The sequence below is a fragment of the Ranitomeya imitator genome, chromosome 10 (genome assembly GCF_032444005.1).
Source record: "Ranitomeya imitator isolate aRanImi1 chromosome 10, aRanImi1.pri, whole genome shotgun sequence".
Lineage (NCBI taxonomy): Eukaryota > Metazoa > Chordata > Amphibia > Anura > Dendrobatidae > Ranitomeya > Ranitomeya imitator.
The window spans coordinates 18,721,919-18,745,398 of NC_091291.1; the positions used below are offsets into that span (position 1 = coordinate 18,721,919).

Below are 23,480 nucleotides of genomic sequence, written 5' to 3' on the forward strand. Positions count from 1 at the left end.
GCTAGAAAAATGTTCATATATTTCAGAGGATCTTATAGTTTCTCATTGACGGATTTTCCCAATATAGACTTTCATGCAAAAATTTTGAGACTTTTTCACGTCATTGGCAGCGCTCCTGAGACCACATTTTTGTTTTTATTTTTCATGGAAAATCTAAAGACTTCTCTCATAATCGTTTGTAAGACCGTTTCGGAACCAAATGAATGTGAAATATAGCACAGCCAGGATGGGTTAAAAAAAGACATCAGAGGAATAAGTTGAAGCATGGTGGCTCAGTGGTTAGCACTGTATGGTGGCTCAGTGGTTAGCACTGTGTGGTGGCTCAGTGGTTAGCACTGTATGGTGGCTCAGTGGTTAGCACTGTATGGTGGCTCAGTGGTTAGCACTGTGTGGTGGCTCAGTGGTTAGCACTGTATGATGGCTCAGTGGTTAGCACTGTGTGGTGGCTCAGTGGTTAGCACTGTGTGGTGGCTCAGTGGTTAGCACTGTATGGTGGCTCAGTGGTTAGCACTGTATGGTGGCTCAGTGGTTAGCACTGTGTGGTGGCTCAGTGGTTAGCACTGTATGGTGGCTCAGTGGTTAGCACTGTATGGTGGCTCAGTGGTTAGCACTGTATGGTGGCTCAGTGGTTAGCACTGTGTGGTGGCTCAGTGGTTAGCACTGTGTGGTGGCTCAGTGGTTAGCACTGTATGGTGGCTCAGTGGTTAGCACTGTGTGGTGGCTCAGTGGTTAGCACTGTGTGGTGGCTCAGTGGTTAGCACTGTATGGTGGCTCAGTGGTTAGCACTGTATGGTGGCTCAGTGGTTAGCACTGTGTGGTGGCTCAGTGGTTAGCACTGTATGATGGCTCAGTGGTTAGCACTGTGTGGTGGCTCAGTGGTTAGCACTGTGTGGTGGCTCAGTGGTTAGCACTGTATGGTGGCTCAGTGGTTAGCACTGTATGGTGGCTCAGTGGTTAGCACTGTGTGGTGGCTCAGTGGTTAGCACTGTATGGTGGCTCAGTGGTTAGCACTGTATGGTGGCTCAGTGGTTAGCACTGTATGGTGGCTCAGTGGTTAGCACTGTGTGGTGGCTCAGTGGTTAGCACTGTGTGGTGGCTCAGTGGTTAGCACTGTATGGTGGCTCAGTGGTTAGCACTGTATGGTGGCTCAGTGGTTAGCACTGTGTGGTGGCTCAGTGGTTAGCACTGTATGGTGGCTCAGTGGTTAGCACTGTATGGTGGCTCAGTGGTTAGCACTGTATGGTGGCTCAGTGGTTAGCACTGTATGGTGGCTCAGTGGATAGCACTGCGTGGTGGCTAAGTGGTTAGCACTGTGTGGTGGCTCAGTGGTTAGCACTGTATGGTGGCTCAGTGGATAGCACTGCGTGGTGGCTAAGTGGTTAGCACTGCGTGGTGGCTCAGTGGTTAGCACTGTGTGGTGGCTCAGTGGTTAGCACTGTGTGGTGGCTCAGTGGTTAGCACTGTATGGTGGCTCAGTGGTTAGCACTGTGTGGGGGCTCAGTGGTTAGCACTGTATGGTGGCTCAGTGGATAGCACTGCGTGGTGGCTAAGTGGTTAGCACTGTATGGTGGCTCAGTGGATAGCACTGTGTGGTGGCTCAGTGGTTAGCACTGTATGGTGGCTCAGTGGTTAGCACTGTGTGGTGGCTCAGTGGTTAGCACTGTGTGGTGGCTCAGTGGTTAGCACTGTATGGTGGCTCAGTGGTTAGCACTATGTGGTGGCTCAGTGGTTAGCACTATGTGGTGGCTCAGTGGTTAGCACCGTATGGTGGCTCAGTGGATAGCACTGCGTGGTGCCTAAGTGGTTAGCACTGTATGGTGGCTCAGTGGTTAGCACTGTGTGGTGGCTAAGTGGTTAGCACTGTATGGTGGCTCAGTGGATAGCACTGTGTGGTGGCTCAGTGGTTAGCACTGTATGGTGGCTAAGTGGTTAGCACTGTGTGGTGGCTAAGTGGTTAGCACTGGGTGGTGGCTCAGTGGATAGCACTGTGTGGTGGCTCAGTGGTTAGCACTGTATGGTGGCTCAGTGGTTAGCACTGTATGGTGGCTAAGTGGTTAGCACTGTGTGGTGGCCAAGTGGTTAGCACTGTGTGGTGGCTCAGTGGATTGTACTTTGTGGTGGCTCAGTGGTTAGCACTGTGTGGTGGCTCAGTGGTTAGCACTGTGTGGTGGCTCAGTGGTTAGCACTGTGTGGTGGCTCAGTGGTTAGCACTTTGTGGTGGCTCAGTGGTTAGCACTGTATGGTGGCTAAGTGGTTAGCACTGTGTGGTGGCTCAGTGGTTAGCACTGTATGGTGGCTCAGTGGTTAGCACTGTGTGGTGGCTCAGTGGTTAGCACTGTGTGGTGGCTCAGTGGTTAGCACTGTGTGGTGGCTAAGTGGTTAGCACTGTGTGGTGGCTAAGTGGTTAGCACTGTGTGGTGGCTCAGTGGATAGTACTTTGTGGTGGCTCAGTGGTTAGCACTGTATGGTGGCTCAGTGGTTAGCACTGTAAGGTGGCTCAGTGGTTAGCACTGTGTGGTGGCTCAGTGGTTAGCACTGTGTGGTGGCTCAGTGGATAGCACTTTGTGGTGGCTCAGTAGATAGCACTGTGTGGTGGCTCAGTGGTTAGCACTGTGTGGTGGCTCAGTGGTTAGCACTGTGTGGTGGCTCTGTGGTTAGCACTGTGTGGTGACTCAGTGGATAACACTTTGTGGTGGCTCAGTGGTTAGCACTGTGTGGTGGCTCAGTGGTTAGCACTGTGTGGTGGCTCAGTGGTTAGCACTGTGTGGTGGCTCAGTGGTTAGCACTGTGTGGTGGCTCAGTGGTTAGCACTGTGTAGTGGCTCAGTGGTTAGCACTGTGTGGTGGCTCAGTGGTTAGCACTGTGTAGTGGCTCAGGGGTTAGCACTGTGTGGTGGCTCAGTGGTTAGCACTGTGTGATGGCTCAGTGGTTAGCACTGTGTGGTGGCTCAGTGGTTAGCACTGTGTGGTGGCTCAGTGGTTAGCACTGTGTGGTGGCTCAGTGGTTAGCACTGTGTGGTGGCTCAGTGGTTAGCACTGTGTGGTGGCTCAGTGGTTAGCACTGTGTAGTGGCTCAGTGGTTAGCACTGTGTGGTGGCTCAGTGGTTAGCACTGTGTGGTGGCTCAGTGGTTAGCACTGTGTAGTGGCTCAGGGGTTAGCACTGTGTGGTGGCTCAGTGGTTAGCACTGTGTGATGGCTCAGTGGTTAGCACTGTGTGGTGGCTCAGTGGTTAGCACTGTGTGGTGGCTCAGTGGTTAGCACTGTGTGGTGGCTCAGTGGTTAGCACTGTGTGGTGGCTCAGTGGTTGGCATGCGGGGTGCTTTCTCCTACAATCTAACGATGCACTGATAGGGAATCTAGATTGTGAGGACAGTGATGACGATCCCTGTACAGCGCTGTGGAATATGTTGCTGCTATATAAACCTGCATAACAAGTGAATACAGTGATTTGTTTGGATTACACAGGAAGGAAGATTATCAAATTGTGGATTCTTATTTTGGATTGGTAACTAATTGTATATTTCCCTTTTAAATTGCAGTCAATGTATCAGGATATATCTATATTATATATCCATTATATGGTGCATGTCTTACGCTGCGCCGTGTGATCAATGAATCACTGGGATGAAATATTTGTGTTTGCTCATGAAAAACCGTCACCATCCTCATAAAGAGCCTCATAAAGATCTGCACAGCCGAAACTAGGTCATTTTCATTGTTGCTCATCTGGCCTGGACCCCCCGGGGGTTTTAAGCTGACTGATCCATTAAATATTACATCATTACAAGGACAGTTGTAACCTAATTCCTGTCGGAGGAGCTGCCATCAGTCTCTCGTGCTGCCGTCGTTAGGATTTTCCTTTCTTGTGGATTTAGTAAGAACTAAAATTTTGCCTCCTTCGAAAGTTTCTTTCCAACTTTTTTAGAAAATGTGTTACTCTACTCCAGGTGACCCAGATCATTTTGCATTTGATTAGTTGGAGATTGATTTTAAAATGCAGTCTTAAAGGGGTTGTGGACTATTTATTTTGATAATAATTGCCTATCCTTTCCCACCAGATCGATGGGGGTCCGACACCTGAAACCCTTCATTGATTTTATGACCCTTCTGGAGGCTTCATGGTCAATCGTTGGCCATCGTATTGACCATCATTGAAAGCTCAGAACTTGGCTCTTTCTATAGGCTAAGACCACCTTTCTCCAGCTGTTGAGATGTTGGTCGCAAGACAAGAATCAATATTTCACATTAACCTTTGTACAGAGGTTCTTATGGTTGTATGCCCCAAATTTTGGGGCTAGGCTTGAACGAGGGCATCAAAACTCACATGGTCAAGCATTGACCATCATTGAAAGCTCGGACCTTAGCTCTTTCCGTAGGCTAAGACCACATTTCTCCAGCTGTTGAGGAGGTGTTGATCGCAAGATGAAGACCAATTATTCCCATCAACCTTTGTACAGAGGGTGTTATGGTTGTATACCCCAAATTTTGAGGTTACGCTTGAACGGGGGTATGAAAACTCACATGGTCAAGCATTGACCATCATTGAAAGCTCGGACCTTAGCTCTTTCCCTAGGCTAAGACCACATTTTCCAGCTGTTGAGGAGGTGTTGGTCGCAAGACAAAAACCAATAATTCACATCAACCTTTGTACAGAGGGTCTTATGGTTGTATACCCCATATTTTGGGGTTAGGCTTGGACGAGGGCATCGGAACTCACATGGTCAAGCATTGACCATCTTTGAAAGCTCATATCTTAACTCTTTCCGTAGGCTAAGACCACATTCCTCCCGCTGTTGAGGAGGTGTTGGTCCCAAGACAAGAACCAATAATTCACATCAATATTTGTACAGAGGGTCTTATGGTTGTATACCCCAAATTTCGGGGTTAGGCTTGGAGGAGAGCATCAGAACTCACATGGTCAAGCATTGACCATCACTGAAAGCTCAGACCTTAACTCTTTCCTTAGGCTCAGACCACCTTTCTCCAGCTGCTGAGTAGGTGTTGGTCCCAAGACAAGAATCAATAATTCACATCAATATTTGTACACAGGGTCTTATGGTTGTATACCCCAAATGTTGGAGCTAGGCTTAGACGAGGGCATCAAAACTCACATGCAAGGTGCCACCGCCTCATGAAAGATGGAATAAAAAGCTGCAGGAACTTATGCCTAGAGTATGAATAGGTTACACCAATGATGCCCAATGCAAAAAGATCAACTCATTACTTCACCCATCCGAATCCTGCATTCCCCGAATTTGTGTTGGGATGCCAAGTGATGATCACACAAGAAACCTTCCATACCGGCACCCCCGACATAGAAATATCACGATCGTCAGGGTGATCATATGGCACTTTTATTACTAATGTTGTTGATGATTATTTTGGCACAGTGATTACAGTCCCGCTCATAAAAGCATCAGAGACACAACTCTAAGTCCCCCGGGTGGAACAGAACTATGAAGATAGACATTGGCCTAGGAACCATGCTCAGTGTAAAACCCCTAAAGGCACAAGTGGTCACTTAAAAGACATGGACGCCTTCAGAGTCATGGATTTTCAGCTGAAATATTTATTTTTTTCAATTGGCTTTCGTTAAAGATTTTGCACCATGATGCGTTTAGAGACTCTTTGCTTCCCAATGCATTTGCGAGTTACGAGAAAATTGGATGGCACTTGGACCACACTGTGTCCGATCCATGGTCAGAGTCTGATCAGAATAATCGGCTTCTTTTTCTTGTATGTGAAAATAATCGGATGTCTGAGTGAGGATTTTTTTTGCGCTCCTCTCAGCTGGGTTACGACCCCATCACAGCAAAGTTCAATACAACTTTGATGTGGTCTGCTGTTGTAAATCAGCATAGAGCAGATCTGGTCAAAGTGCGGCCTGTGGGCCACATCCGACCCTATGGCTGTTCCCGTCCAGCCCGTGGACCAAGACAGAGGAGTGGCTGAAAACAGTAGCCTACGCGCCGAACCTTCTCCTTCCCAGTATGTCTGCCGCTGACCACTGTCACCGCTATCTGCATCCTTGGAATGCAGGCAGAGGGGACGCCGGCCCCTTCTTCCACCAATCAGCATGTGAGATAGCTGACGTTATTTTATCGGGTCAGTTGTGCACTATGGAGAGTCAGCGCATCAGAGAAAACAGAGGCAGAACGGGAGCGTGGTGAGTATGTGGTGGGTTTTTTGTGTTTATGGGATGTTTGGCTGGAAATGGGGAGGCTCTAGGGGTCTCATGCTGGACATGGGGAGGCTATTGGGACTCATGCTGGAAATGGGGAGGTTATCGGGGTCTCATGCTGGACATGGGGAAGCTATGGAGGTTTCACGTTGGACATGGGGAAATTATGGTGTCTCATGCTGGAAATGGAGTGGCTATGAGGGTCTCACATTGGACAGAGGGAGGCTATGGGGGTCTCATGCTGGACATGGGGAGGCTATGAGGGTCTCACATTGGACATGGGGAGGCTATGAGGGTCTCATGCTGGACATAGGGATGCTACGACTCGAGGGTATCACATTGGACATGGAGAGGCTATGAGGGTCTCACATTGGACATGGGGAGGCTATGAGGGTCTCATGCTGGACATAGGGAGGCTATGGAGTCTCATGCTGGACATGGGGAGGCTATGTGGGGACTATAGGGGGTCTTACGATATATAGGGGCTATGTGGGGACTCTTACAGTACATAAGGGCTGTGAATGTGATCATACATTATATAAAAGGGCTGTGTGTAGTTTCAAACGGTGCATAGGGTAATGTCGGCATACTTAATTCTGCTCAATATTAAGTGCTAAAATTAATATTAATAAAAAATAATTATAATTATGTTAATATTGAGCAAAATTAATTTCAGCCTATTGGTTTGGCCTCCACAACTGTCTTAGTCTCTCATGTGGCCCCACGGGAAAATTAATTGCCCACCCTTGGCATAGAGGATTTTAAAGTCCCTGTCAGAATGAGCGCACTAAGGTTTGTCAGATAACTCAGAAGGCAAATGGTGAGAAAATTTTAATGACACTCAATTGCAAAAAAATATTTTTGGGGACAAAATCTATGCATTAAGGTAAAAGTGGAAATATGGAAAAATGAAGGTGGGGGCAAGTACATCGAAATTGACCATGAAAATATAATTGGCAAAAGATCTGGACCCCAATGAAGTACTTCACTCGAAGACTTGGGTTCTCCAATCTGGTCCTCTCTCTTGTACAAATTCTTCCCAAACCATGCAGAGAGTTGTATTTTAGCCACCGTCAAAACTCTATATTCTTGACCTCGGTACTTTTTTAATTAAAACTGGGGGAAAATCCACATATGAGAGCAGAATTTGTGTTGATGAAATACATTGGTTGACTGGAAATCTTGGAAGACTTGTCTTTCTAAATCTTTTTATTCTTGTTAGCACAAAGTGGCTGATGGCTCTTTTCGTAATTCCTCTTCTGTTCATGACGCCACATCATCTAGATATGGTGGAACAGCTACCTATCATGACCCATGAAGGCCCAGAAGTCGAACGTCTTGGCAGAACAAGAAGAGCCCTGTCTTTTAAATCTAAACATTAAGACCTCTAAGTTTCAAAGACCTTGGAGCTGAATGAATGAATAATCGCCAAGATTAGGAGGTCTCCAAGATGCAACTAATTAATATTCTTCCTCATTTACAAAAATAGTAAATAATAGTCTTCGAATTCTATTCGGCGAAAGAAAAGCTTTGAAAACTACTTTACATTGGAGACCATTCCAAAATATCGGGATAACATTCCAAAAAAACGCAAGGTGAAACATCAAAACTTGTTTCCACGACTTTCACCATGAAGTCCATAAAAGATGGTGGTCTAGTTAATAGAATATACATAACATGACAAGAATCTCCCATCTCTGTTAACCGAATGTCCTATGTCTAGCAGATGAACCCAATCTACTGTGGAACAGGAGGCTCATGATTAATTCGGCAGTGGCTTTGCTTGGCCATCATCTGGGTGAAGAGGAGCAGATGAAGGTTCTCGTTTTGGTTTACCTTAGTCTGTATGACCAATTCAGCTGCATCTTTGAGGATTTTTTTTTTACTTGTGTCTTTGGCAAAGTAGATTTGGAACCTTCCAAGAACATGTGTATGATAAGTCCCTCAGGATTGAGTATCGATACAATGCTTGTCACGGCTGCTACTCGTTGATGGTATATTGAAACATCCAAAGTGCAAATTATGGAAGACGTTGGTATCATCAGACAATAATAACAAGGTTCCGGGATCACAAGTCTTAAACACACTGAAAGGTGTTGGGCAGAACAGAGTAGGGTGCAGAAAGTACAAACATCAGGTACTTAATACAAATATAACAGTCTCCTCGGCTATAAGATAAAGCAGGATCTAAGTTATGATGACTATAAAGCGTGTTGATTTGGGACTGTGCCGTGAAACCTGCTTTACATAGTGTTGGGTTGAGGTTCTTAATCGACTTCTTCAATGGTGGGTCCTGAAGATCCACCTGCTGCACTGCCTCCGGCTCCAGGAAAGCCGCCTGGCATCCCTCCGGGCATTCCTGCTCCCCCGGCTCCTTGGTATAATTTAGTGATTATTGGGTTGCAGAGGTTCTGCAGCTCCTTCTGTTGATGTTCATATTCTTCTTTTTCAGCCATCTAGTAGAATCACATGTAGACAAGGAAAAAAATGATGAGTAAGATACAAGAGTCATGAAAATCCCTGAAGAAGCATTGGCGAAACGCAAGCTTCCAAACCACGGGCAGCATGATTCAGTGGCTGGCTGCACGATTTCAGTCATGTATGTTTTATTCTGAAATGCTCCGGTGTTGCAGCTAAAACATAGTTTAACGATCTGGCTGAGGACCATAGGCAGCAATGAAACTAGTATGGCACCTCTCCTAGCTAGATCTTACAGCACCATGGCAAGTGATTGATAGGTCTTTCCCTAAGTACACACATGGAAGATACCTGTCATTCACCAGGAGCAGTGCTGGGAAAAGCTGTCAAGAGGTGAATCCGGACTAGTCTCATCTCAGCCCATACGCATTAAAGTGAATCTGTCAACAGGTTTTTGTTAACAGTTCTGAGATCAGCATAATATAGAGACAGAGAATCTGATTGCAGCAATATGTCACATATTTGACAGCTGTAGTTTTGATAAAATCACTTTATCAACAGGAGATTATCAGTAGCGGACCAGTAAAACCTGCTGCCAGGTGGTCCAGCCAGGCCTCCACCAATGATTGGCTTCTTTCTGTGTACACCGGACATATGCAGAAAATCAGCCAATCAGTGGTGTGGGCGGGATTATACAGAGCTCAGCATTCAGAGAACTGATAGACCTGCAGCAGATAAAACAGTGATTTTATCAAAACTGTTGCACCCAGGAAAGTAAGTGATACATCACTGGAATTAGGGTATTTGCCCCCAATGTCCTACTGCTTTCAGATAGGGAAGCAAAAACCTCGTGATGACCGATTCCTTTTAACTATGTTCTCTCTGAAACACCTGAGAGATTCCGAAAAAAAAATGTACTTGGCTGCAATTGTGCCACCTAATTCATGCTGCTCGTGGTTTGGGCAGCATGAATAAACTGACAGATTCCCTTTAAATCAAGATTTAAAGAGCAAGGTCCATTTACATCGGGGTGTAGAAATGGTCCAAATAAGAATAACCGAAGCCTCCCCTGAGCCAGTCGACAAAGCTCCACCTCATTCCCAGATATAAGTAGAGCTTTCAGTTATCTTTAATTTAATCCTTCCTCCATAAAAAATAGGTGATTTGTCAATATTTTCTGAGTCCCACCCCTGCCTTGCTGACTTGTAATACATTACTTAAAAAGGGGTATCACTATCACAAATTTACAGGAAATCCTACAAACTTGTGATCAGCATGTGAGGTGGCCGCATCCTTGCCGAGAACAAATGGAAAGGGTGTCATGTCATTAGAAGGGACAATGTTCGCGGTGTTCCCATTGACGCAGGTGCTGACCTCGGAGGTGGGACCGGCATCTTTCAAAAATTTATGGTAGATCCTGTAGGTGTGCCAGAAATTACTGTAGTGGGAATACCACTTTAACAGTATCGGCTACTGTGTCACGGGTTTGTCAGAGGCTGTAGACAGTCACACTGCATCTAGCCGCAGAAGGTCTCAGCAGTTGGCTTTGGAGACTCCTTCCTAGTCCTTCTGAGTTTAGGACCCAGTGGAACCTCCCTTGGCTCTGGTTGACACACCTGGACCGCGGTGCTTATAACTCCCAGCTTGCTGCTGGGAGTTGCGGGTGATAATTCTAATTTCCATTTCCCTGTTGAGGCTTGGAGCTATAGCAGTCGGCTATCTTCTTCTCTGGTGTTTGGAGGACATCTGTGTTTCTCTCTGAGTCTACTCAAGCTAAGCGTTCCCCTTGTTTGAGTATCCCATCTATCTTTACTGGTAGTGGGGATTGAATAGTGCCCATCCCGTCCTCCCCATGCAGGACTTATCGCTAGGGTCAGGCAGGGGTTAGGTATCCTACTCGGTGATAGGTACAGAACATATATAGGGACGATAGGGCAGACAGGGTGATGTTAGATCTGCCTAGGGGTCTCCTCTCCTCCCTTCCCTAGTGTTGGGTTCCCTTTCCCTTATCCCTTCGTGTTGCACTTAGTCTTCCTACACTGTGCGTGTCATACTGAAACCGATGACTGGTCCTCCCCTGTGCAGGGCCTATCACTAGGGTCAGGCAGGGGTTAGGTATCCTACTCGGCGATAGGTGCAGAGCCTTCATAGGGACGATAGGGCAGACAGGGTGACATTAGATCTGCATAGGGGTCTCCTCTCCTCCCTTCCCTAGTGTTGGGTTTCCTTTCCCTTATCTCTTCTTGTTGCATTTAGTCTTCCTCCACTGTGCGTCTCGTACTGAAACAGGTGACTCGTCCTCCCCGTGCAGGGCTTATCGCTAGGGTCAGGCAGAGGTTAGGTATCCTACTCGGCAATAGGTGCAGAACCAATATAGGGATGATAGGGCAGACAGGGTGACGTTAGATCTACCTAGGGGTCTCCTCTCCTCCCTTCCCTAGTGTTGACTTCCCTTTCCCTTATCCCTTCGTGTTGCATTTAGTCTTCCTACACTGTGCGTCTCATACTGAAACAGGTGACTCGTCCTCCCCGTGCAGGGCTTATCGCTAGGGTCAGGCAGAGGTTAGGTATTCTACTCGGCGATAGGTGCAGAACCTATATAGAGACGATAGGGCAGACAGGGTGACATTAGATCTGCCTATGGGTCTCCTCTTCTCCCTTCCCTAATGTTGGGTTCCCTTTCCCTTATCCCTTCGTGTTGTACTTACACTCTGGAACTTCCCTAGTCTTCCCCAAACACTGGATTACAGATAGGCAAAGTTGCTTGATTGCACCAAATTTCCTAAAAACTGATAACTGATTTTATTACCCCCATCTTTGTGAGTTTCCATTTGGCTTTCCCAAGAACATCCTTCTGTTATATGATATTACATCTTCTGATTGAAGTGTGGAGATAAAAATCCAACAAGACAAGTAGATAATATAATAAATAATAAATTACATAAAGAGTTTGAAAACTTTTTAAGATGTGAAGATATTATAGTTCAGTGTTGGATTAAATGGTTTGTCTTGAGGTTTTCCCTTGGCAGTGCCCTAAGAAACATGCACTTAGATTCAAATTACATGGAGGAGTGCTCACTTGGTTTTTGTCCAACCAGGAGATGACCTCATTGCACTTGTCTAGGATCTTCTGTTTGTCCTCTGGGCTAATTTTGTCTTTCAGCTTCTCATCTTCAGCTGTGCTCTTCATGTTAAAGGCCAAGGACTCGAGTGAATTCTTGGCGGAGATCTTGTCTCTCTGAGCTTCGTCTTCAGATTTATATCTGTCCGCTTCCTGTACCATACGTTCAATCTCCTCCTTGCTCAGACGACCTTTAATAAAGATCATAATATTAACTTTGGTTTCCATATACTAGTATATAAAGAAAGATTTACTTTCCATACAAGCTCAATAGCATAGGACACTATAGAAAAAAGGTTGGATATGTTTATATTTAACTCTATTTATACAGGGAAGGTGGAATATTGCAGTTTTCATATTTACCTCTAGGTGTCAGTGCAAACTACTCTCCATCTCGTTTTACTGTCTGTTGTAAAACAGAATCCTAATGTCTCACTATAACATTTTCACCCAGGAGATATTTTTATTCCTCAGCCGAGTAGATTGAAAGAAGAAAAAGAGTTAGTTGGCTATATTATTCAGCTGAGCAAAAGTATTTGGTGAAGGACCTTATCCCACCATTGAAAATCAGACTCCATATGACTGTCTATAGAAGCCACAAATGTGAAAATGGTGCATAAAAACTTGTGCCCTAACATCTGATATGGGAATCAGAAAAAAACATCCAGCTAGAGACCTCCCTACATTTCAAAACAAAAAGTCAAATGGCGATCTGAGGATCCCCTTCTTCCCAATAGGTAAGGGTCCCATAAAACTTCTGGCACCATTGTTGGTCACTAGGTTGTTAATGCTACTTAATGGGTCATTAATTAGATAAAAACTTATTAGATAGATAGATAGATACTGTAGATAGATAGATAGATAGATCGATCCATTGTAGGAACCTCCTAGGCCCTCATGGTGCCAGAGACTCCAGGTCACATGCCTTTTATAATCTGGCTCCGCTTTTTCCCACTCACCCTTGTCGTTGGTTATTGTGATCTTATTTTCCTTGCCGGTGCTCTTGTCCACAGCAGACACATTCATGATCCCGTTGGCGTCAATGTCGAAGGTCACTTCGATTTGGGGAACACCTCGAGGAGCAGGTGGAATTCCGGTCAACTCAAACTTTCCGAGAAGATTATTGTCCTTTGTCATCGCTCTTTCTCCTTCAAATACCTAATAACAAAGTACTCATTTAATCGACTCTATATGAATTATATCACTGGCTTTTCTCTATCAATTACCTCGTGACCCTATCTTGTGGTGCTCAGGGCAAACAGATATTGCCTGCTAAGTGGTGGTCATCAGACCAAGAGGAAGTTTAAAAATGGTTGCAATGCACAATATCATCTTAATAGTTGTATACCTCCAGTACAGTAGTGAGGATATATCAGGACTCATTACCTGGATGAGTACACCTGGCTGGTTGTCAGAGTAAGTAGTAAAAGTCTGGGTTTGCTTGGTGGGTATAGTGGTGTTACGTTTGATGAGAACGGTCATGACCCCTCCGGCAGTCTCAATGCCAAGAGACAAGGGAGTGACATCCAGTAACAGAAGATCCTGTACGTTCTCAGATTTGTCTCCGGATAAGATTGCAGCCTGAACAGCTAAGAAAAGAGCAATGGACGCAAGAGTCAGCGTCATCCTAAATAAAGGCAAATAACATAGAATCATAGATGGTCTACATATCTCAGTTACAAGAATTATGGAAATTAGTAAGATTGCTGAGGTATATTTAAAAAGTGTTTGAATCAACTAAAAGTCAGAGAAGGTTATTTTCCTAATAAATTTGATTGTCCAGCTTAGAGATCTTATTTACAAGCATCCTATTAGTAAATTATGACTTAATAGATGTTCAGATCTCTGCCTTAAAATACAGTTAATTATAACCTTTTTTTTTTAAATATTGTCTTTCTCGAGATACGAACCTAGTACCTTTGAAATTGAAGGTAGAAAGCTACAAGATCCACTGTTTATTATAGGAGGATTTTCTCTGCCAAAAGATCTAAATAGTGCTCTTCTTCTTTATGCAGCTAAGTGTGCATGTGCATGTGTGGGAGGTATGTGTGTGGGAGGTATATGTGTGGGAGGTATGAGTGTGTACAGACAGGGCTCACACCTAGTTGTGAGACATACCTTGAGAGCCATCATGTCAGCACCTATAACGCATGGCAGTTAGACAAGATATGTAAAGATTTTTACACAATAAGTTGGGCATTTACAAACTTTATCAGAATTTTCTCTAGTTTTTTGGGTAAAATATCATAAAAAAATATAAAAAGTGGTGTTGCTTATATATATTATGGCATTTACAGGTGGAAGATGAAAAATACATAATGTTCTTACCAGCTCCATAAGCCACAGCCTCATCTGGGTTAATGCTCTTGTTCAGTTCTCTTCCATTGAAGAAGTCTTGCAGAAGCTTTTGTATTTTTGGAATGCGTGTCGATCCTCCAACCAGAACAATATCATGGATCTGAGCCTTATCCAGCTTGGCATCCCTGAGAGATTTCTCCACCGGCTCTAGAGTGCCACGGAAGAGGTCCGCATTGAGCTCCTCAAAACGTGCACGAGTTAGGGATGTGTAAAAGTCAATGCCCTCAAAAAGGGAGTCAATCTCAATACTAGCCTGGGTACTGGAAGATAGAGTGCGCTTAGCACGTTCACAAGCCGTACGCAGGCGACGGATGGCTCGCTTGTTCTCTGTGATATCTTTCTTGTGTTTACGCTTGAATTCTCCAACAAAGTGGTTAACCATGCGATTGTCAAAGTCCTCCCCACCCAAGTGAGTGTCACCAGCAGTAGATTTAACTTCAAAGATACCATCTTCAATGGTAAGTATGGAAACGTCAAATGTGCCACCACCAAGGTCAAAAATGAGGACATTCCTCTCAGCCCCAACCTACAGGTAGAAATTATAGAATAAATAGTATTGGCTAATCTGCATTATAACTGGAGTTAGCAAGTCCATGTTAGTCTTACCTTTTTGTCCAAGCCATAAGCAATGGCAGCAGCGGTCGGCTCATTGATGATACGTAGGACATTGAGTCCCGAAATGGTCCCTGCATCTTTGGTGGCTTGTCTCTGGGAATCATTGAAGTAGGCAGGGACTGTAATCACAGCATTTGTGATTGCCTAGGAAAAAAAAGATAATGTGTCAATTAACAAATTCTATCTGATAAAAATAAAAAATTAAAATTGGAGGTAGGGAACATTCGTTAGTCAAGGAGCGTCCATCAATAAAGTCAAAATCAATCTCACTTCTGGTGCTACTTCAAGAGCTTGTTCACCCATATCTAAGGAAGGTTGACCCAACCTTCAAGTCAGCCCCATGCCATTTTGCTTTGTTTGTAGACGGGGGACCACCGCATAGACACGCAACCCATAGAAGGCAGAGAGGGACAACCGTACGATCCATAGTAAAGGAAGTTTAAGCTTTAAGAGTTGAGTTTCCCACAAGGAAGAAAGGAGAAGCCAGGAGGGGCCAGACGCAACAGGGACTTCAACGCTAATACCAGGAGCATCACTGTAAGCCCACTTTTGTGGACTCTTGTTCTTCCTGATAATTACTGATACCCTGCACATATAGACACATATCTGATATCTGCTCTCTGCATCTAATTTTAAGGGTCAGATTTATTTTAGCAACTTGGGTCCAATTAATTGAGGTCTAAATTGATTTAGAAATCTGATCTAAAGACTGAATTGTTTTAGAAATCGGAATAAATTTTCCAGTTTGGGGTCTTAATGACAAAGAACATCTTCATCCTAATTTGTCATGTATGTTGTCTCTATTTTGACCACCCCCCCATCACCACCTACTTTATTTTAGATGACCAACTCCACTGCTATTTCTAATACGAGTCAGTCCATAGGTCACATATGCCGATATCCCACCTTTCCAAGGTAGGCTTCAGAGATTTCTTTCATTTTGGTCAAGACCATGGAAGATACTTCTTCTGCATAGAAGGACTTGGTCTCCCCTTTGTACTCCACCTGCATCTTGGGTCTCCCACCATCGTTTATCACTGTAAATGGCCAATGCTTCATGTCGGACTGTACAACGGGGTCATCGAAACGGCGGCCAATCAGGCGCTTGGCATCTATAATAACACCAAGAGGCAAAATAGAGTTTCCTAGACCTTAGGTTACAATGATCTGGATCTCCCAGGCCAAAGTACTCACCAAACACCGTGTTTGTTGGGTTCATGGCCACTTGATTCTTCGCTGCATCCCCAATGAGTCTCTCGGTGTCAGTAAAGGCCACATAACTTGGTGTGGTACGATTACCCTGGTCATTGGCAATAATCTCAACTTTGCCATGCTGAAAGACCCCTACGCAAGAGTAGGTGGTGCCCAGGTCAATGCCAACTGCTGGACCCTTAGACATTTTGCTTCTGGAATTAAAAGAAAAAATAAAGATGAAGTAAAATATCATATCATCCTCGCATTAGGCTTGGACTACACGGCAACTCTGGCCAAGGGACAACAATACTTAGGTGAAAAAAAATACTCATAATTCAAAAAGTCCCATAACAGTCCACTCCATAAAGAGAAGTATATCATGTGCTGTGTATAAATGATCATGAAGTTTTTATAAGTTTATTTCTATAAGATAAACTAGGGCAACACATCCTGCACACGGAGGGGACAATGCCAACTATGCTTGTCACACCCACAGCCCAAATATAAGTGCACAATACCAAGCCTCCAATGATAACATGAAATGTACGCAGGCAGTATGACGAGTGAGTCCTCGTTACATACGGCACAAAGCACACACAACTCGGGGCCGGCTCCATCTGATTGCTTCATGTTCTACTAATAGCAAATAACAATTAATAAATGTTTTGTGCAGCGATACGTCTCCTGTAATTATAGGATGAGTGCCCGGGCACATGTCTCCAAACATCTCAAGGCAGCACAGAAAAAGTCCTGAGCAACATGTGCGAAGCTTCTCCCAGAAAATTTTTACAATTACACATGTTTTGTCATATACATTTTATTTTATTTGAATGTTTTAGGACAACACAAAAAAAAGACAGAAAATAAAAGCAAATTGGATATAATTTCATACAAACCCCCGAAAAAGGGTCTGGACAAAATTGATGGCACCATTACAAAATTGTAGTTAAACGACTTGGTTTCAAGCATGTGATGCTTTTTTCAAATTCACCTGTGGCAAGTAACAGGGGTGGGCAATATGAAAATCACGCCAGAACCAAAATTGTTTAACAATATCAACAATCTCAAGGTTACATGTCCATCTCCAGAGATCTTGATGTTCCTTTGAACATGGGGTGCCATATAATAAGTAAGTTTACAACCCATGGCACTGTAGTCCATGGACGGCAAAGAAAAATTGATGATAGGTTGCAACCAAAAATAGTCCGGATGGTGGATAAGCAGCCCCAATCACACTCCAAAGAAATTGAAGCTATCCTGCAGGCTCAGACGGCATCAATGTCAGCGCAAACTATCTATCCACATGTGAATAAAATGAAACTCTATGGCAAGAGACTCAGGAGAATCCCACTGATACACAGACATAAAAAACTAAACTTCAGTTTGCCAAAATGTACATGAGTAAGCCAAAATCCTTCTGAGAAAGCATCTTGTGGACAGATGAGAACAAGATAGAGTTTTTTGGTAAAGCACATCATTCTGTTTGCTCAAAATGAAATAAAGCCTACAAAGAAAAGAGCATAGTACCTACAGTCAAATATGGTGGAGGTTGAAAAATGTTTTGGGTTGTTTTGCTGCCTCTGGCACTGAGTACCTTGACTGTGTGCAAAGCATCATGAAATCTGAAGACTACCAAAGTATTCTGGGTCACAATCTAAAGCCCAGTGTCAGAAAGCGAGTCCGGATCTAAATCTCATTGATCACTCATGGAGAGATCGTAAAATTGCTGTTGGGAGAAGGCTCCTTCACATATAGGAGACCTGGAGCACTTTGCATAAGAAGAGTGGTCAAAAATTCCAGTTGAGAGGTGTAAGAAGCTTGTGGATGGTTATAGGAAGCGATTGATTGCAGTTATTTATTCCAAAGGGTGCAACCAAATATTAAGTTGGGGTACCAACAATTTTGCCCAGACCATTTTTGGAGTTTTGTGACAAATTCTGTCCAATTTTCCTTTTCTTTTTCTCAGTTTTGATCTCAGACCCGCACTTCATTTTACAGTGACACAATTTAGCGCTTTCGATAGATTAATTCCGCCTCTAGGTACAATGCCGCACTGTAACTGCTCAGCATTGTTCCTCACTATGACGGTGATACCGCAAAACTCATAGTGAAGAACAGATGAGATCAGTCATTTATTGTGATTTTCACCAGGGCGTAACATTTCTATATTTCAAACGTTCACAGGGTAATGCAGGCTTAGAAATCCTGAGAGCTTTCCACAACTCAGCAGCCTCTGGGCATTGTGCACTATTCATAGGTGGCTCGGCTAATATAACTGCTCTGTCAGCCGCGTCTCATCCAGATGCAGTGTAACCAGTGGCCATCAGCAGATATTGGTGGGCTGAATTGGGATCCAAAACTGAGGCCTGAACCAGAACTGTGCTGGCTCCCAGCTGAAAAATATGCATGTATAAGAGTGGCATAACTAGGGTCTGATGGATTTGGACCACCTCCCACCCCGCCCCATCCTGGTATATAGCTTCCTCATCCTGACACCATCCAGGTGCATATATATCTCCCATCCTGGTATATATCTCCCCCATCCTGGTATATGTCCCTTATCCTGGACCCATCCTGGTATATATATCCCCCATCCTGTTATATGTCCCTTATCCTGGACCCATCCTGGTATATATATGCCCCATCCTGGTATATGTCCCTTATCCTGGACCAATCCTGGTATGTATATCCCCCATCCTGGTATATATCCCTTATCCTGGACCCATCCTGGTATATATATCCCCCATCCTTGTATATGTCCCTTATACTGGACCCATCCTGGTATATATATCCCCCATCCTGGTATATATCCCTTATCTTGGGCTCATCTTGGTATATATGCCTTATCCTGGACCCATCCTGGTATATATATCCCCCATCCTGGTATATGTCCCTTATCCTGGGCTCATCCTGGTATATATATCCCCCATCCTGGTATATGTCCCTTATCCTGGGCCCATCCTGGTATATATATCCCCCATCCTGGTATATATCCCTTATCCTGGACCCATCCTGGTATATATATCCCCCATCCTGGTATATGTCCCTTATCCTGGGCCCATCCTGGTATATATATATCCCCCACCCTGGTATATGTCCCTTATCCTGGACCCATCCTGGTATATATATCCCCCATCCTGGTATATGTCCCCCTTTCTGCTGCTGTTCTTTAATACATAGAAAAAAATTAACCATTATACTCACCTTCACTCCGCTCCCCCGCTGTACAGCATTCTCTTCAGAAGCTGGCAAGTGATGGCCGCGCATGATACTACTGCCATGTTCCCACAATCACTGGATGCTGGCCTCTGATTGGCCGGCAGCATGTATTGCCACTCACGGACCTGACGGGTCTCTGCGCCTCAATACACTTCAGCTGAATGTGCGTCCAAGGACGCACATCCAGTTGAATATTGTGCTGGCATCGGCAGACCCCCAAACTGCATGGACCCAGTCGCGACCTTTGCAACCTTGGTCGCTACGCCCCTGTATAAGAACTGTACTGTATGTGATGAGTATCAGCGATGTCCTTGGTGCAAGGTTGCAACATGCTAAAACCCAACGCTAAAGCTGCAGACTATCGGCCTTGGGAATCACAGGCATAAAATAAAGATCGGGTGCTTCTAAAAAAAAAATTAAAGTGTGAAATTTATAAAAATTGTTATTTCATAAATCAATAGTGCACGTGAATATAAGCAACATTGTAATATATCTTATCAGAGAAATCTGCATCTTTCTCCTCCCGGACTGAACTTTCACTTTTAATTCATGGGTAGAAACGGTATTCAGGAAAGACAGATTTCACCTGTGAATCAAGAATAAATGAAGATTTCTCTGATAAGATATATTACAAAGTTTCTTATTTTAATGTGTACGATTAATATATGAAAAAAAAAATTAACGCAATGGATACCCTTTAAATATCTTAAATATTAGATATGTTGAATATTAAAGAATTTACTCCTCTACTTGCACACGGTATTTACTATAGGATGACATTTTTGAAAATAATAGGCAATGTTAGTCAGCTGACCCAGTGGCAAAAATGACCAAAGTCATAACTTGCTGCATCATCATAACACATAGGTGCTTACGAAACCACCCTGCCAAATTCTGGTGTTTCAGTTCCTTTAACACACAGGTTCATCTCCTCATGGAAAGTTCAGCTGTAGCCTTCCAGAATTTCCACACCCACTTGGCCTGTGTGTGACATCAGACATGGGAGAAGGCTGGAAACTTTTCCACTGAGCAATGAATTAGCTTCACTTCAATCAAAGGTAAAGGACGCAGGTAGGAAAATCATGGAAGTTTCCTACCATAACGACAATTCTTTTATCCTGGATAATAAAGAGGGTCTGGAATACAGTGACACCTAGTGGAAAATAATTGCAACGTGTTCCCATATTGTGCAACACAGTGACGCCTAGAGGTAGCATCAGGTAACTTCCCACTCCTCTCATGAAAAAGCTTTGCCAATAGTATAGCAGTTATATTCTTCTACATAGGGGCAGTATTATAGTAGTTGAATTCTTGTACATAGGGGGCAGTATTATAGTAGTTATATTCTTGTACATAGGAGCAGTATTATAGTAGTTGTATTCTTGTACATAGGAGCAGTATTATAGTAGTTATATTCTTGTACATAGGGGGCAGTATTATAGTAGTTATATTCTTGTATATAGGAGCAGTATTATAGTAGTTTCATTCTTGTACATAGAGAGCAGTATTATAGTAGTTATATTCTTGTACATATGAGCAGTATTATAGTAGTTATATTCTTGTACATAGGAGCAGTATTATAGTAGTTATATTCTTGTACATAGGGGCAGTATTATAGTAGTTATATTCTTGTACATAGGAGCAGTATTATAGTAGTTATATTCTTGTACATAGGGGCAGTATTATAGTAGTTATATTCTTGTACATTGGAGGAGTATTATATAAGTTATATTCTTGTACATAGGAGCAGTATTATAGAAGTTATATTCTTGTACATAGGAGCAGTATTATAGTAGTTTCATTCTTGTACATAGAGAGCAGTATTATAGTAGTTATATTCTTGTACATAGGGGACAGTATTATAGTAGTTATATTCTTGTACATAGGAGCAGTATTATAGTAGTTATATTCTTGTATATAGGAGCAGTATTATAGCAGTAAAATTCTTGTACATAGAGAGCAGTATTATAGTAGTTATATTCTTGTACATAGGGGACAGTATTATAGTAGTTATATTCTTGTACATAGGAGCAGTATTATAGTAGTTATATTCTTGTACATAGGAGCAGTATTATAGCAGTTATATTCTTGTACATAGGGGACAGTATTATAGTAGTTATATTCTTTTACATAGGAGCAGTATTATAGTAGTTATATTCTTGTATATAGGAGCAGTATTATAGTAGTTATATTCTTGTACATAGGAGCAGTATTATAGTAGTTATATTCTTGTACATAGGAGCAGTATTATAGCAGTAAAATTCTTGTACATAGAGAGCAGTATTATAGTAGTTATATTCTTGTACATAGGGGACAGTATTATAGTAGTTATATTCTTGTACATAGGAGCAGTATTATAGTAGTTATATTCTTGTACATAGGAGCAGTATTATAGCAGTTATATTCTTGTACATAGGGGACAGTATTATAGTAGTTATATTCTTGTACATAGGAGCAGTATTATAGTAGTTATATTCTTGTACATAGGAGCAGTATTATAGCAGTTATATTCTTGTACATAGGGGACAGTATTATAGTAGTTATATTCTTGTACATAGGAGCAGTATTATAGTAGTTATATTCTTGTATATAGGAGCAGTATTATAGTAGTTATATTCTTGTACATAGGAGCAGTATTATAGTAGTTATATTCTTGTATATAGGAGCAGTATTATAGTAGTTATATTCTTGTACATAGGAGCAGTATTATAGTAGTTATATTCTTGTACATAGGGGCAGTATTATAGTAGTTATATTCTTGTACATAGGAGCAGTATTATAGTAGTTATATTCTTGTACATAGGGGCAGTATTGTATTTGTCCATATCATTGGATAGATACTTTCTGATACGTTGTAACATGAGAGGCCTGTCTCCTCGCTAATTGCACATGATGGCCTCGTTCTGTCACGCGGAGTACATGACGTCTCATTTTGAGCACTTGTGCCATGCACCATACCCCACTAAACCCCCAGTACATGTAGTGACCAGCACGGACTCCGGTACATTCCCCTCCTTCGATTATACAGTCATTTACAACAACATGACAGATGCAACGTGTTATGTACAGATTTACATAGGACTGCATGGATTGCGCTCTCTAGAAAATTAACCACAGTGAACAATTATGCGACTTTATTTTATTACGTAGTCATAAAGCGATGTGAACAATCGGAAGAACAATGTAGCAGAGCTGAATTTGTCCATTAAGGTTTATGGATGGAAAAGTTAGTTTGTCTCTTTGCGGATGTGGTAGGATGTTACAGTTGCGTAATCTGCAGTCCTATGTAACGCAATATCAAAACATACAATGTGCTCGTCCAGATGACCTCTTCGGCTTTGCTATTGTAACCAGATGACCCATTCGCCTCTGCTACATTTGCACAATGAAGGATTAGTTATATGTCGATATTAAATGTCTGATATCACATTAACCCCGTACGCGCACTTACGTAAAGCAGTGACGCCACTTTCCTCCGCCTATCCATTGTCAAATGTAGTGCGGATCACTTTCCCTCTATATCCATAACCCCATAGTCTGAATTTTAGAACAGCGGCTGATAACAGAGAACAACGGCACAGTCACCATGTCAGACTTTAGGCTCGGAAAAAAAAAAGTTGACAGACAGCCATATAGCGAGGTCAGGGACAACGTACGCGGCATGTTAAGGGGTTAACGGCGACGCAGCATGGCCGATCAATTTTGGATGTAGCAGAGCTGGATTTGTCATTTGACTCGTTTGCGCAGTCCCATGTAAATCCTCAGATCTCGTCACGGGAGATGACAAACTCGGCTCTTTCGGACCCCTACGTCGCCTGCCCACCTGCGCGCCCCGCGCTCCTCACCTGTGCCCGTGCCCTCAGATATGGCTTGCTGTGTGCCTGCGGACTCCCTCTATATACAGCTGTGACGGGATTCGGAAGCTTCTAGATGTCCCTCTCCACCCTCCCTCTGCTGCCCCCCTTTTCGCCGCCTGGCAGGCGCAGATAGAGGGAGGGAGGGCGACTCCAGCTGACGAGAAGAGAATTTTCTGGATTTTGGCATCCATCTGTCAAAAACAGTCTCCACGCCCAAAATTGGCTCCATAATCCGTAGATTGCATAACAGGCCGCGCGGCGTGAACATTTACGCAGAACGCAAGCGAGGCCCTTGTCCTAGAGAGAAAAAAAGCACTGGGATCCTACAGATGTAGCAGAGCTGAGTCTGTCATCTACATACGAAAGTGAAGCCTCAAAGATAAAGGTTTTTTTTTTTATCTTACGCGTTTCGGGCTAAAAATCATTTTTGCAATTGGATTCCATTAAAAAGGTTGCACCGTTTACCTTCTACGGCACCATGCAGAAAGAGTCAACTGAGAATCAGTCAGTGAGCTTA

At 43.4% G+C, this 23,480-nt stretch overlaps 1 protein-coding gene across 1 annotated transcript; it reads right to left on the minus strand.

The window, feature by feature from the left end:
• Nucleotides 1-5,332: 5,332 nt before the first annotated feature.
• LOC138651631 (heat shock cognate 71 kDa protein-like) lies at nucleotides 5,333-23,257 on the minus strand. The gene is made up of 9 exons (XM_069741962.1): nucleotides 22,952-23,257; nucleotides 15,888-16,099; nucleotides 15,600-15,805; nucleotides 14,685-14,837; nucleotides 14,049-14,604; nucleotides 13,107-13,309; nucleotides 12,680-12,878; nucleotides 11,679-11,911; nucleotides 5,333-8,637 (listed from the first exon to the last, which is right to left on the minus strand). The coding sequence occupies exons 2-9, from the start codon at nucleotides 16,090-16,092 to the stop codon at nucleotides 8,449-8,451; spliced, it is 1,944 nt and encodes a 647-aa protein (XP_069598063.1). The 5' UTR covers nucleotides 16,093-16,099; nucleotides 22,952-23,257; the 3' UTR covers nucleotides 5,333-8,448.
• Nucleotides 23,258-23,480: the final 223 nt, after the last annotated feature.